Here is a 12585-nt window from a genome sequence, read left to right on the forward strand (position 1 = left end):
CTCAAACCTCAATTATGCTGAAATCCTGCAGGTAGCCTTAGTGTATGTGTATAGCCTACAAATACCAAGTGTGTATATGTGGGACTCATGAAACTTCCATACAGAAGTCATGGAAACTACTGAGCATTTCTGTAAATACCACGGCGTTTATGTTAATTCAATGGAATACTGAGAATAGTGCTTCTTTCATTTTACAGACGGGAAAACTGAAGCCCAGAGAAGTAAGGTGATTTGCGTGATCCTCTACAGCTAATAAATGGTAAACAGAAATCTGACCCCAGGTTCATCCAGCTCCAAAATTCATGTTTTATATATTTTTTCTTAGATCCTTATTTAAAAAACAAAAACTGCCTTTTCTAAATTATAAAAGTAACATGATTCATTTGTACAAAATCTGGGAAATACTATCAAAAATAAAGATGGAAAAATGCTTCAATAACACTATAATCCAAACTAATGGCAACATTAGTTTTTAACATTTTCCCTTCCAATCATATATTATTCAGTAAATAGAATTCATCAACTGATTTTTTCATTATATTGTATACATGAGTTTATGAATTTAAAAATTCTATAAAAACTTCTTTTTAAAATATCTGTATAATATTCGACATACACATAGTTCATCAGCCTTCTTCCTATTGCTGGATAATTAGGCCATCCCTGATTTTTAGCAATTATAAACAATACTAGAATAAAACCCTTAGTATATAAATCTTAGGCTGAATTACTGATGATTTACTTAGGACTGATTCCCAAATATAAAAAGGGGTGTTTCCTATTATTTCATGCTGCTTCTTTTCTTGAAATTAAGACCCTTCCTCCCCACCACAACTACACTACCCCAGAAGCTCTTCTTCTGCCTCATTTCTAAACCACGGAGTCAATTTATTATCATATAATGTCTAGACCCTGGGTTTGAGGAACACATGGAGGAAAAGTTGGGGATCTGGAATCAGACAGTCTGAATTTCTGCACCAATTTACTTGTCACTGAAGTGATTCTTGCATGTTACCTGAGGTCTTCAGCTCATGTTTTCTCATCTGAAAAATGGGACACTAAGAATACGTCTCTCAAAAGATTGATGTGAGGATTAAATCAGATATAGCATGTGACAAGGGCTTTGTAAACCCTTGTTCATTCTGGCAAACGTCAGCTGCTGTTCTCTTTAGGAGTGCGACAGATTTAGACAGCTTTCAAAGATAAAGGAGAAAAGCTAGTTTTCTGCTCATTGGCTTTTTTGGTAAACCTAAACCATTCTTTTAAAAATGTTTTTTAAAAAATTGAGAACCCTAGGGAGAAGTAACAGCTATCACAAAGAATACTTTCCAAGTCCACCAAGCATTCATGTCGACCTGGAGATTTTGAAAGTTTTTGCTCCCATGTGAAATTAACAAACCTAAATGTCTCCATCCACAGGCAGGCCAGAGACCTAGTGAACCCAAGCCCACGGGGGAGCGGCGTAGGCAGCCCTGTGACCTGAGCCTTGCCCCACCACCCTGGGGCGTGCCGCGACTTTCAGACCGACTGGGATTGGCTCAAGCTCTTTCCTAGGGGCATTTAATGCTGAAGGGGGATGCCTGCCAGCAGAGATAGGAGAAGTAAGGAGAGAAAGTTGGTCTCACCTCCCAAGACAAAAATGTGATCCAGCCTCTATCCGTGCAGAAGATTCAGGACTGACAAGTGAGAAGCTGGGGCGTGCTCACTGTCAGTTTTGTGAAGCAGTAATGAGGCTCCAAAGAAGTTTTCTGGGCAGGTATCATATCGCAGTGGAATAAGAAGGAAGGAAAAGAGCCATTTTATGATCCCATCAGAGGCAAGGATTAGAAATTTCAGGAGTCAACCCAGAAATCTCAGGGGTGCAGTGACAATGAAGCTTGACGACAAGCATGCAGGTAATGAGAGCCTTGTAGGAAAGAGTCAGCAGTATCTAGGCGAGAAGCATGGAGCAAATGAGAAACCAGTAACAAATGGGAGAGGTGAGGACTCTGTAAAGGAGGAGTCAAATGGGAAATGCGACACGGCCAGAAAAAGCCTCAACAGGTACAGCTGGCAGGAGATCCAGAGACACAATCAGAAGGACGATCAGTGGCTGGTGATTCATCGCAAGGTCTACGATGTTACTGGCTGGGCCAAGAGGCATCCAGGTGGGCATCGGGTCCTCAACCACTACGCTGGCGAAGATGCCACGGTAAGGAACTCAGTGCTCTGCCCTCTCTCTTCCAGCTGCTGGGTAGTTGGGATGAGGCTCTCTTTCCAAGAGTATTTTGAGTATGTCCTCAAACTCCACAATTGCTCATCTCCCCCCAAACCAATTTTTCAGGATTCCTATCCAGCAAATTAAGCCTCAGGGCCCAACTCCTACTTTGGGATGAGCTCAGATGTTGACAGTAGAAAGTGTTCGCATATTTTGGATTTTGTTTTGTTCTTGGTGTTTTGCTTTGTTTTTCATTAAAATCACTATTTTGTTTTGTTTTTGGAGAATGGTTGACGCAGAGTTAACATTAGTTTCAGGTGTACAACATAGTTGTTCAACAACTCTATATATTATGCTATGCTCACCACAAGTGTGCCTACCATATGTCACTGTCTTTTTCTTCTTAAAAGAGCGAGTAAAATCTGGAAAAAATGTCTGTGCCCAAAGAGAAATTTCTCACACCCCTATAAATGGGGTGTGTAAAAGACAGACAGCAGTTCATCTGCTAGGTATCAAAATGCTAATAACAATAATGCAAACCTACAATTATGGATGGTGCTTTTCTAACCCAAGTCACAGAATCCGATCAGACGATGTGTTGGCAAAGATGTAAGCCTTCAACTGCCTTAGAAATAACTGATAAACTCACTTGGCTTGAGACAGCTGGGCTGATAAATCTGTAATTTGCTGATGATGTTTATCTCCCAGAAATTAGGAAAAGACCATGATTCTGCATCCAATTCTAGCCTACAAGGAGAGACTGAGTAATAAAATAGAAACCATCAGAACTTTAGGGGAAAACACCCATGCCACCTAAGAATTCATACATAAAGAATGAAAATCCTGAGCATGATTGGTCAGCCATGTACCTTAGACTTTAGGTAAAAAAAAAAATCCAAAAATATTCAGAGAAAAGATTCTTCCAAAGGAATATGGCTCGAGAAGAATGCGAGGCTCCAGAAGAATTCTGACAAATGTAATATTCCATAGCTACTCTGAACACGGGGACCCTAAACTTTGGAACTGGTTGTGTGAACATGGGAAAGTTATTGAAATTCTCCCAGCCTCTACTTCACGATTTGCAAAATGGGAATGACCTTACCCATCTGACGGGTTTATGGTAAATGGGACTAATGCTTGGAAAGTGTTTAGCTCAATGCCAGACACTTAAGAAAGTTTCATTAAATTGTACCTATTTTATTTATCTCACTGACATCCCTAGCCTCAGAGGTGTAATTATTATTTCCTGTTTACCACCAGCTCAGAAATTCTGATTATATTTGGCGTCATCTGATTGGGAAAAGAGGGGGCCCATGGTGGAGAATTTTCATGCTCTCTAGTGAAGGTGAGCAGAACGTACAGGACCTGCAGTCAAATGCTTACTCTAAAACTAAGAGGTATTTGCAGGTTGTGCCCTGAAAGGCAACTGTGGACCAAAGAAAGTATAATCTCTGTGTGCTGGCCCTGGACCCAAAGGTGCCCACAGGGAGACACTTTTCTTTTATTTACATAGAAACACTTCTCCAAGCTTCTATCCTCCTCATAAAAGGTAAATAATGATAGTCTTCTCTGTAGGATGATTCATTCATTCATTCATTCATTCATGCAGTCAGCCATTCTAAAACCCTTGTTAAGAGTCCAGCCTAATGATTGAGTGCAGGTTTGGGAACAAAACAGGCCCGGCTTGCATCTGAGCTCTCCCACTTACTAAGAATGTCTTGAGGGGAGGATGCTGAAGTTCTTGGAACCTCGGCTCTTTATCTAGAAAGTGAGGATAATAATCTTCATCTTAGCCTTGCGAAAGTCAATAATGCCTGTGGTGCTTGGCACAGATTAAATACTGAAAAAATGGCAGTTCTTGTGCTTTCTTATTACTTAGTTCTCCTGAGATGGGTTGTAATCTTCTCCAAAGAAAAGACAAGACAAGTAAGTCCATAAAACAAAATGGGTACATCAGCTCCTCTTATTGCACATGAGTGATCTTAGTGTTTTCAAACTATATGATTTCGTACTAATGACACGATGGGGCACCTAGTTGGTACAGTCCGTTGAGCATCCGACTCTTGGTTTTGGCTCAGGTTGTGATCTCCGGATCACAGGATCGAGCCCCGCATCCAGCTCCACACTCAGCGAGGAGTCTGCTTAGGACTCTCTTTTCCTCTCCCTGTGCCCTTCCCCACCACCCAAAATGGATAAATAAATCTTTAAAAAAATTTTTTTTAAAAACTAATGACATGGTGCAAATAATTACAGTCTAGGCCTCGTCTTACCTGAGAAGAAGTCACAGGGAAAATGTCCAAGTAGGATTGATTATATAATTAACAATATATCTATATGATGGGCTATTTGGCAATTACGGAAATGAGGCTTACAAAGCATTTGAGGGCAGGACATGAAACACTACTTGGCCACAAGTTCTATGTAAGGCAATGGTAGGAAAGGATCAAGTGCAATCTTGTGATGCGTGCACATGAGCAGCAGATCCAGGACAAAGAAAGCAAGTTAAGTATCCTCCTTATCTCTGGACAGCCACACTCTAAGAAGGATGCTGAGAAACTCGAGTTCTTTCGGGTGCGGGTCAAAGGTGAATTTGACAGAGAAGGGATGACAAAAACTTAGAGGAAATATGGAAAAGTCCATTTCAGCTATTTAGAGGACAACCACGTGGAAGACAGGAGCATTGTATGCAACTCCAAAAAGGTGGTATGGCGCCAAGGGAGGGGAGGCGAGGGCAGGAGGAGGAGAGGATGTGCATAGAGGTGGAGCGAAAATAGGATTGACATCAAGACTAAGCACCCAGCCAGAAGGGGCATTCCAACGTATTCACTTCCTTTGCTCAGCACAATATTGGCACATAGTGTGTGCTCAGCTAACATCAGTGACTATCATGACATGAGGAGGAGAGGATGGAAAGAAAAGATAGAGAAAGAGAAAAGAGAAAGGAGAGGAAGAGAAAGGGTCTTGAGTGCTGAGCCATGTCTCTTCCTCCTCTTCTAAGTGAAATATGTCAGGCAAAGACAAATACCATATGATCTCACTTATACGTGGAATCTAAAAAAGAAAACAAAAAATCAAGCTCATAGATACAGAAAGTCGATTGGTGGTTACCAGAGATGGGAAGTATGAGGTGGGAGAAAAGGTGAAGGGTTTCAAAAGTACAAACTTCCAGTTGCAATAAATAAATCATGGGGATGTAATGTACAGCAGGGTGACTGTAGTTAATAATACTGTATTGTATATTTGAAAATTGCTAAGATTAAATCTTAAAAGTTATTATCACAAGAAAAAAATTGGGGAACTATGTAAGGTGACAGATGTTAACTAGACTTATTGTGGTGATCATTGTGATACAAATATCAAATCATTCTGTTGTACACTTATAACTAATATAATGTTATGTATCTAGTATACTTCAATTAAAAAAAAAAGAAAAACACAAAGACCGCTAAAGAAGGAACAAATACACAGTTTCTTTACAATATAATTTGAAAAGCTATAGGAGCTATGGCAGCCCAGAGGAGATCATAAATAACTTTCCTGAGTGAGTTAGGAGAGACAATATAATCTGAATCTGGAAGGGTGAGGAGTTCTTATGGGAAGAAAATGGAGGAAGGCAGTCAAGGCAAAGCAACCGATGTGCAAAGCTTCAGAACAACATAGAAGTGTTAAATGTTTATTGAATGGGGAGAGGTCTGGTGGGCAAGATGGTTCATGAGGAGTAATGGTGAACGGTAAGCCTGGAGAGGTAGGTCGGAGCCAGAAGCAAAGTGATTCAGGGGATTAAAACCTAATGTGGAAAGACATCATTACTCTCTGCTCAGCAGATACATACTGATTTTTAGTATCATCCCAAAACAATCTGGCATCATTTCTCTCTTGAGAGGCCTTTCAGAAAAAGAATTATGCATGTTAAGGCTGGAATAAATCTTTACAGCTTCATGGCTTTAAAGTCACGAAGCCTTTAGTGCAAATCCCGGCTCTACCACTTACCTATTTATTGTGGCATTGTGGACAAGATGCTTCTCTCCTCTGAGACTTGGTGTCTTTAATTTTACATCAGAAGAGAGGGAGCCTCACGGAACTAAGATGTTGATTATGAGTTGGCCCATAGAGTGCCTTGTACACAGGATACATTCAACAGACGTTGGCACTATCCCGTCTCCCCTTCCTTTTACCCGCTCTCCTTTAGCGGGATTATATTATTACCCTTATATCCTTTAGCAGGATTATACTTGCCCAAGAGTGTTAATAACATAGCCTATTTTTACAGATCTTTCAAAAATATGATTTCATGACTTACACAATATCCAGCCTCTATTAAGAAATTCTTTTAAATTGAATATTCTAAGACTACCTAAACTCCTTTGTTTTACTGCTCATCAGTACAACAAAAAGACTTCCACATAGCAGGACAATGCCTACTATTCTGGAAAACTCCGTAGGTTTTCAGGATCTATTATCACAGTATTACCTGCAAATCTTGCTGGGAATCAGAAAAAAAACAATGAACGCAGAAGAACATTATTATCAGCACACTGTTCCAGGACTCTGCATGACTGCTCAAAGTAAAATGAAATGTCAATGGCTTACCTTTCTTCTACACTCTTACCTTGATCCATCAGAATGTTTTCTATCCTAATCTGCTCCTACACACGTAGAATATGATTTTTCACTACGGACAATCTTAAAATACTTTAATCACCTTCTTAATCATTGAATAGCTCTCTTCCTCTTTGGGGGAACTAAGTTTTAGACTTGAAGAATGTGACAGTTATGAAACACGTTTGAGGGGCGCCTGGGTAGCGCAGTCGTTAAGTGTCTGCCTTCGGCTCAGGGCATGATCCCGGCGTTGTGGGATCGAGCCCCACATCAGGCTCCTCCGCTATGAGCCTGCTTCTTCCTCTCCCACTCCCCCTGCTTGTGTTCCCTCTCTCGCTGGCTGTCTCTCTCTGTCAAATAAATAAATAAATAAAATCTTTGGGAAAAAAAAAGAAAGAAAGAAACACGTTTGAAATCATACAGTGTAGCATTTCCCAAGGGGGTCAAAGGAAGTATGCAGAAACAGAATGGACAGTAGAGCCTGGACTGGTTCTAGCAAACACAAAGCCCTTTCTACATCATTGAATCTAGAGACCCTTAGGTGAAGGAAGTCTAAAGAGTTGATATTATACCCTTCTAATTAATGTCATTCATTATATAAATGCCTTCTAATAATTAGGCTTGTATGTATTTAAATAATACATTTATTTATAATGAGCCAGAGCTCATACCACATTAGGCATTGGAATATATAAAGAAAATCTATGAATTGCTGTATTGAAGAGAAGGTAGGTAGTAAGTTCTTAGCACTAGAAGCATACATACAAGAAAGATGGCTAATTTGTATTGAGAATTTACGATATGCCAATTGGATTCTAGTTGATTCATTTACTCCCTACAATAACTTTATGAGTTGGTGGGGTATTATCATCACACTTATGTCAGAGAAAATCGAAGTAAAGACAGGTGAAGAGACTTGTCCACAATTACACGGATAGTAAGTAGAAACCAGAATTTAGATGTAGGAATGCCACTCCGGGGTCCACTTTCTTAGAGAATACTCTGGAACACCAGTGCTTTAGAGTTATGTGTAAGGCTTCCATGTATTCGAGTTACGATCTTGGTTATATTTCCTCATTTTTAATCACACTTGTCCCCAAAGCCACAATAGCAGAAAGTCTAACATCTACCTCTTGGAGAATTTTCCTTCCCCCAAGACTGTTTAAATCCCTGGGATGGAAGAGAACATTGCTTACTTCCAAATATAAGCAGGATATAAGAACTACCACTGCTGCTCACAGCCTCTATGAGGTGCTGTTAACATGGAGCTGAGATGAGAAAAAACACAGCTGGTCACCTCTGTTCTGTGCCTGGCTGTCACAAGCCCTTGCAGAGATTGTCTTAACATTTTTTTAGAAAAAGTGATGAGACCCCCTCAGTGCCAATCTCTGCCGAGGGTGTACTACTTTAGACAACCCAGACCTCAGAGCTGTGTTCCCACGCTCTCTTGTGCACTTGACCTACACTACCATTGTCAACTTTAACCTGTCCTTATTTAGAAATAATGCAGTTCAAAGGCCTCATTCCTCCTGGCTTTGGCCAAGAACCAAGAGGGAGATTTGATGCGAGATGGGATTTTCATAACTAGTCGCGGTTATTCCATGCCTCAGATAATGTGAGCAACTCCACCAAGCTTGATGTTGGGCTCTAAAGACTCACCATGGTTCATTAACTCAAGCCAACTACTTCTGGTGCTCAACAAAATAGTGATCTCTTTCAGTGCTTAGGAATGTCCTGGCTGTGTTGGGCTTGCCTCATGAAACAGTGCATTAAGTACATGGATCTCCAGCGTGAGGCTTTCATAGGGGATTTCCAAGGGCAGTTTTGATTATTCAACTTGAAACATCCTCCTGGAGTTAGAAGAAATCCTCTGTAACAGAGTCTACTGATTCCCAAGATGGGCGCAGGATGAGGTAAGGAATAGGACTATTCTGTGGGCAGGTGTGTGTCTCCTAAGCGTCAACAATTCTCTCTGATTTACAGGATGTCTTCAGAGCCATGCACCTGAAGCTTGACACTGTAAAATTGTACCTTAATCCACTGCTCATCGGAGAGCTTGCCCCGGAAGAGCCCGGCCAGGAGAGAAACAAAAATGTGAGTGAGGTCTCAGGACCCAGGGAGCATGTGGAGGGATGGGGACAAGAGCCAGTTGACTCTTTCTTGATATAACCAAGAAATGATCATTTTCTGTGAGACCAGCTGTCACGCCTAGGTGAGCCTGCTATAGCATGAATGAGTAGATTCTGCATATTTCGAAACAATGTCATCCTCCTTAGACCCTCAGAACCTTCAAACATCTGTGTAAGAAAGGAATGAAATGTTTGGTCCTGCAACAAACAGTAATTCCATGTCTCAAAGTACCTACTTCATGCAGGCAATGTACACACACAATTTTTTTTCCAGTGGCTGCTTGTAACTGTGTGATGTCTGTAGCAATGTTTCCTGCTAAAGTAAGTTCCATGAGAGTGGGGAATATGTGTTTTTTGCTTATCCCTGTGTCCTCAAGAACCCACCTACACAGGATCAGATATGTGGTAGGGACTCCATAAATAGTTCTTGAATGAAAGATGTGAATATATCCTAACAATAGCTACTTTTAATTTGGTGAAATTATAGTCCAGGGAGAAAAAATTATTTTCTGGAAGTCCCACGGTTTGTGGTCAAAGAACCAGGACTCCAAGTCACTTCTTTCTGGTTCCCGCCCCTTAGGTATTCCCAAGGAAGGGTGCCACTCTTTTCTTTCTCTAATACTTTGGCTACCTGAAATACTGTCTTCCAAAGGACAGGGTCTCTGTAAGATTAAACATTCACTAGGATGATTTTACATAAAGCTTCAAGGGATTTACCTAATATTGAGCATTTCTTTTTTTTTTCTTTTTTTATAATTTGTTTTGTTAAAACAAACTCTTCTTCAGAAATAATTCTGTGTAATTCTTCAGAAATAATTTGTACCAAGTGCTGATCCATATGTCACTGTGAAGAGGATAGAATAAGGATTATGTTTCTGCTTTAAGAAATGAGGACACAAACCTGCCAGGAAAGAGGCAGAATCTGAGGACACAGAACTGGTTTGGGGCAGACCTCAGACGAACACTTACGATCACCCCTCAGGTCCACGTGCATTCTGCACAGCTATGTGTCAGGACACACAGCTCTCATGTGGCAGCAAGGGCTCTGTGGCAGCACACTTGGACTCACAGCCCAGCCCTGTCATAGGTTGTATGGGTTCAGGCCAGTTACCAAGCCTCTCCATGACTCAGTCTCCCTCTCTTAAAATAGCAACAACAGTAGCGCCAACCTCCTAGGAGATATTGGGGGATTATGGAAAGAGTTAAAGGCATTTCAAGTTAGCACAGTGTCTGGAACGTAGCAAATGCTTGATAAATTTTTTTTATAATAATTTTTTATTATATTATGTTAGTCACCATACAGTACATCCCTGGTTTCTGATGCAAAGTTCGATGATTCATTAGTTGTGTATAACACCCAGTGCACCATGCAATACGTGCCCTCCTTACTACCCATCACCGGCCTATCCCATCCCCCCACCCCCCTCCCCTCTGAAGCCCTCAGTTTGTTTCCCAGAGTCCACAGTCTCTCATGGTTCATTCCCCCTTCTGTCTAACCCCCCTTTCTTCTTCCCTTTCTTCTCCTACTATCATTATCATGAACTCAGTGATGACAACAGCAATTGACAAACCTCCAGATATGTCCCCATCACTTAGAGAGGAGGCTCTCAGTTTAAAAACAGAAGGTGATGCAAAGCTTGTTTTTCCTAAAATTTTCTCAAAGGAAAAGCAAGTCCACTAATGGTTGAGAGCTGTAGACAATCATTCATTACCTAAAAGAGTATTGGTCTCTGGGGGGAAAGATCTGCTGTAAATATCTTTAGTACATTTATATGGATGCAAAGATATACATATTCGTGTGTGTAAAATAACACATATATACTCAGATATATGCATAAAGACAATTAGTGTGAGCACAACACTTGAGTGTACATGCATGTACACCTGTTACACAGACACAGGACCAGGACCCCCACACATGGCAGCAGACACACACCAATGCCACCAGAGATCCTGCTTTGTTTCTGGGGCTCCAACAAGGCAGCTCACAGGAAAGTCATCCTTTGAGCTAATCTAAGTGAACTGTATCTTTCTGTTCATCATCTTTAATGAAAGAGCCCTTCACACATATTAAACTGCTGATGACATAGAAAATGCTGTGTAAAACCCCTAAGTATGGGGTATCCATACAGACCATGCAGTTTTCTGCAGCATAATCAGAGATCAATCAACACCTGAAACAATACTGATGGTTTAAAAGTTAAGCATCTGCCTTCAGCTCACGTCATGATCCGGAAGTCCCTAGATCAGGATCAAGCCCTACACTGGGCTCCCTACTCAGCGGGGAATTTGCTTCTCCCTCTCTCTCTGCTGCTCCCCCTGCTCGTGCTCGCTCACTCTCTCTCAAATAAATAAATAAAATCTTTTAAAAAAAATAAAGGAATAAATAAATAAATAAATAAATGACAACTATTAGACACAATAACCACCCCCACACCCAAAACAAACCCAATTCTGAGTTCCAAAACAGTTTGAGGACAGTTTACAAAACTCTACTCATCTTTCTCTTTTCCAGGAAAAAAAAAATATATGTATAGATATTATCGCATGAAAGGTTTAAAAGGTTTTGTTTGTTCATGGTTTTATGTTTTTAATTTTGCCCAATTAAACATGCTAATATCAATAAATTTCTATTCATTAAAATTAAGGTATTAATAAGCTAATTAAATAGATTATTCATTGTGTTCATTTGTGTTTCCTGAGGGAACTAATTCCTTCCCTGAATATTTATTTCTCAGTCCCAGTTGGTGGAAGATTTCCAAGAATTGCGGAGAACATTAGAGGCCATGAACATGTTCAAGGCCAACTGGGTGTTCTTCTTCCTTCACTTGGCTCATATCTTGATTTTGGAGACCCTGGCTTGGCTAATAGTGTGGCATTTTGGCAACGGCTGGCTTGTGACAATATTCATTTCCTTTCTTCTCACAATTTCCCAGGTAAGCAGGTAGCCTAAGCTCAGGCAGGGGCTTAGAGGGAAGGCTTAAAATGTTTCCTTCTCTCTTTAGACTGGTACCAAGCTACTCATCAGTGTTGGATACATCTTGCCAGACCCCAGTTCTTTTTTCTGTAAAAGTGGGATAATAATTGTTTATGGAAATATTCTGGACTAAACAAGTTAATGTGTGAAATGCCTAGCACCATGACTGGCACATAGGAAATATTCAATTTATGACACATGCTACTTTTCATCTGATTCTCTCCATACCAGTTCAGTAACTGAAGTCCTTTCTCAGCCATGTGACACTCACCTTTATCTTGTATTCATCTTCCAACCAACAAAGAGAGAGAGGCAAGCCAAGGAACAGACTCTCAACTACAGAGAACACACTGACAGTTACCAGAGGGGAGGGGCTGAGGGAATGGGTGAAATAGGTCACGGGGACTAAGGACTATGGGGTTGCATGCAAGTGTTGAATCACTACATTGTACACACGAAACTAATATTATACTGTATGTTAACTAACTGGAATTTAATTTTTTTTTAAAAAGTATGGATTCCACCATAAATGATAACACTGGCACATAGCAGAACACTCGATAAATCTTTGTTGAGTGAAGTATGAATCTCTGAATGTGGCCTTCTGTGAGCGCAGCACTGTGTTGTAGACATGAAAGGAAATGCTTCTGGTTCCTGCCTTTGGGAAAAGTGTCTTCAAGTGT

At 40.6% G+C, this 12585-nt stretch overlaps 1 protein-coding gene across 1 annotated transcript in view; it reads left to right on the top strand.

Annotated features, from left to right (window-relative positions):
• Positions 1 to 1727: 1727 nt before the first annotated feature.
• The window catches only part of LOC103666104 (fatty acid desaturase 2-like protein FADS2B), a 16489-nt gene continuing 5631 nt past the window's right edge, over positions 1728 to 12585 (top strand). The window contains exons 1-3 of the mRNA XM_008694128.1: positions 1728 to 2191; positions 8780 to 8890; positions 11664 to 11861. Of these exons, the coding sequence (XP_008692350.1) occupies positions 1802 to 2191; positions 8780 to 8890; positions 11664 to 11861 (699 nt within the window). The 5' untranslated portion in view covers positions 1728 to 1801. The remainder of the gene's footprint in view (positions 2192 to 8779; positions 8891 to 11663; positions 11862 to 12585) is intronic.

The sequence above is a fragment of the Ursus maritimus genome, unplaced genomic scaffold (genome assembly GCF_017311325.1).
Source record: "Ursus maritimus isolate PB19 unplaced genomic scaffold, ASM1731132v1 scaffold_23, whole genome shotgun sequence".
Taxonomy (NCBI): Eukaryota; Metazoa; Chordata; class Mammalia; order Carnivora; family Ursidae; genus Ursus; species Ursus maritimus.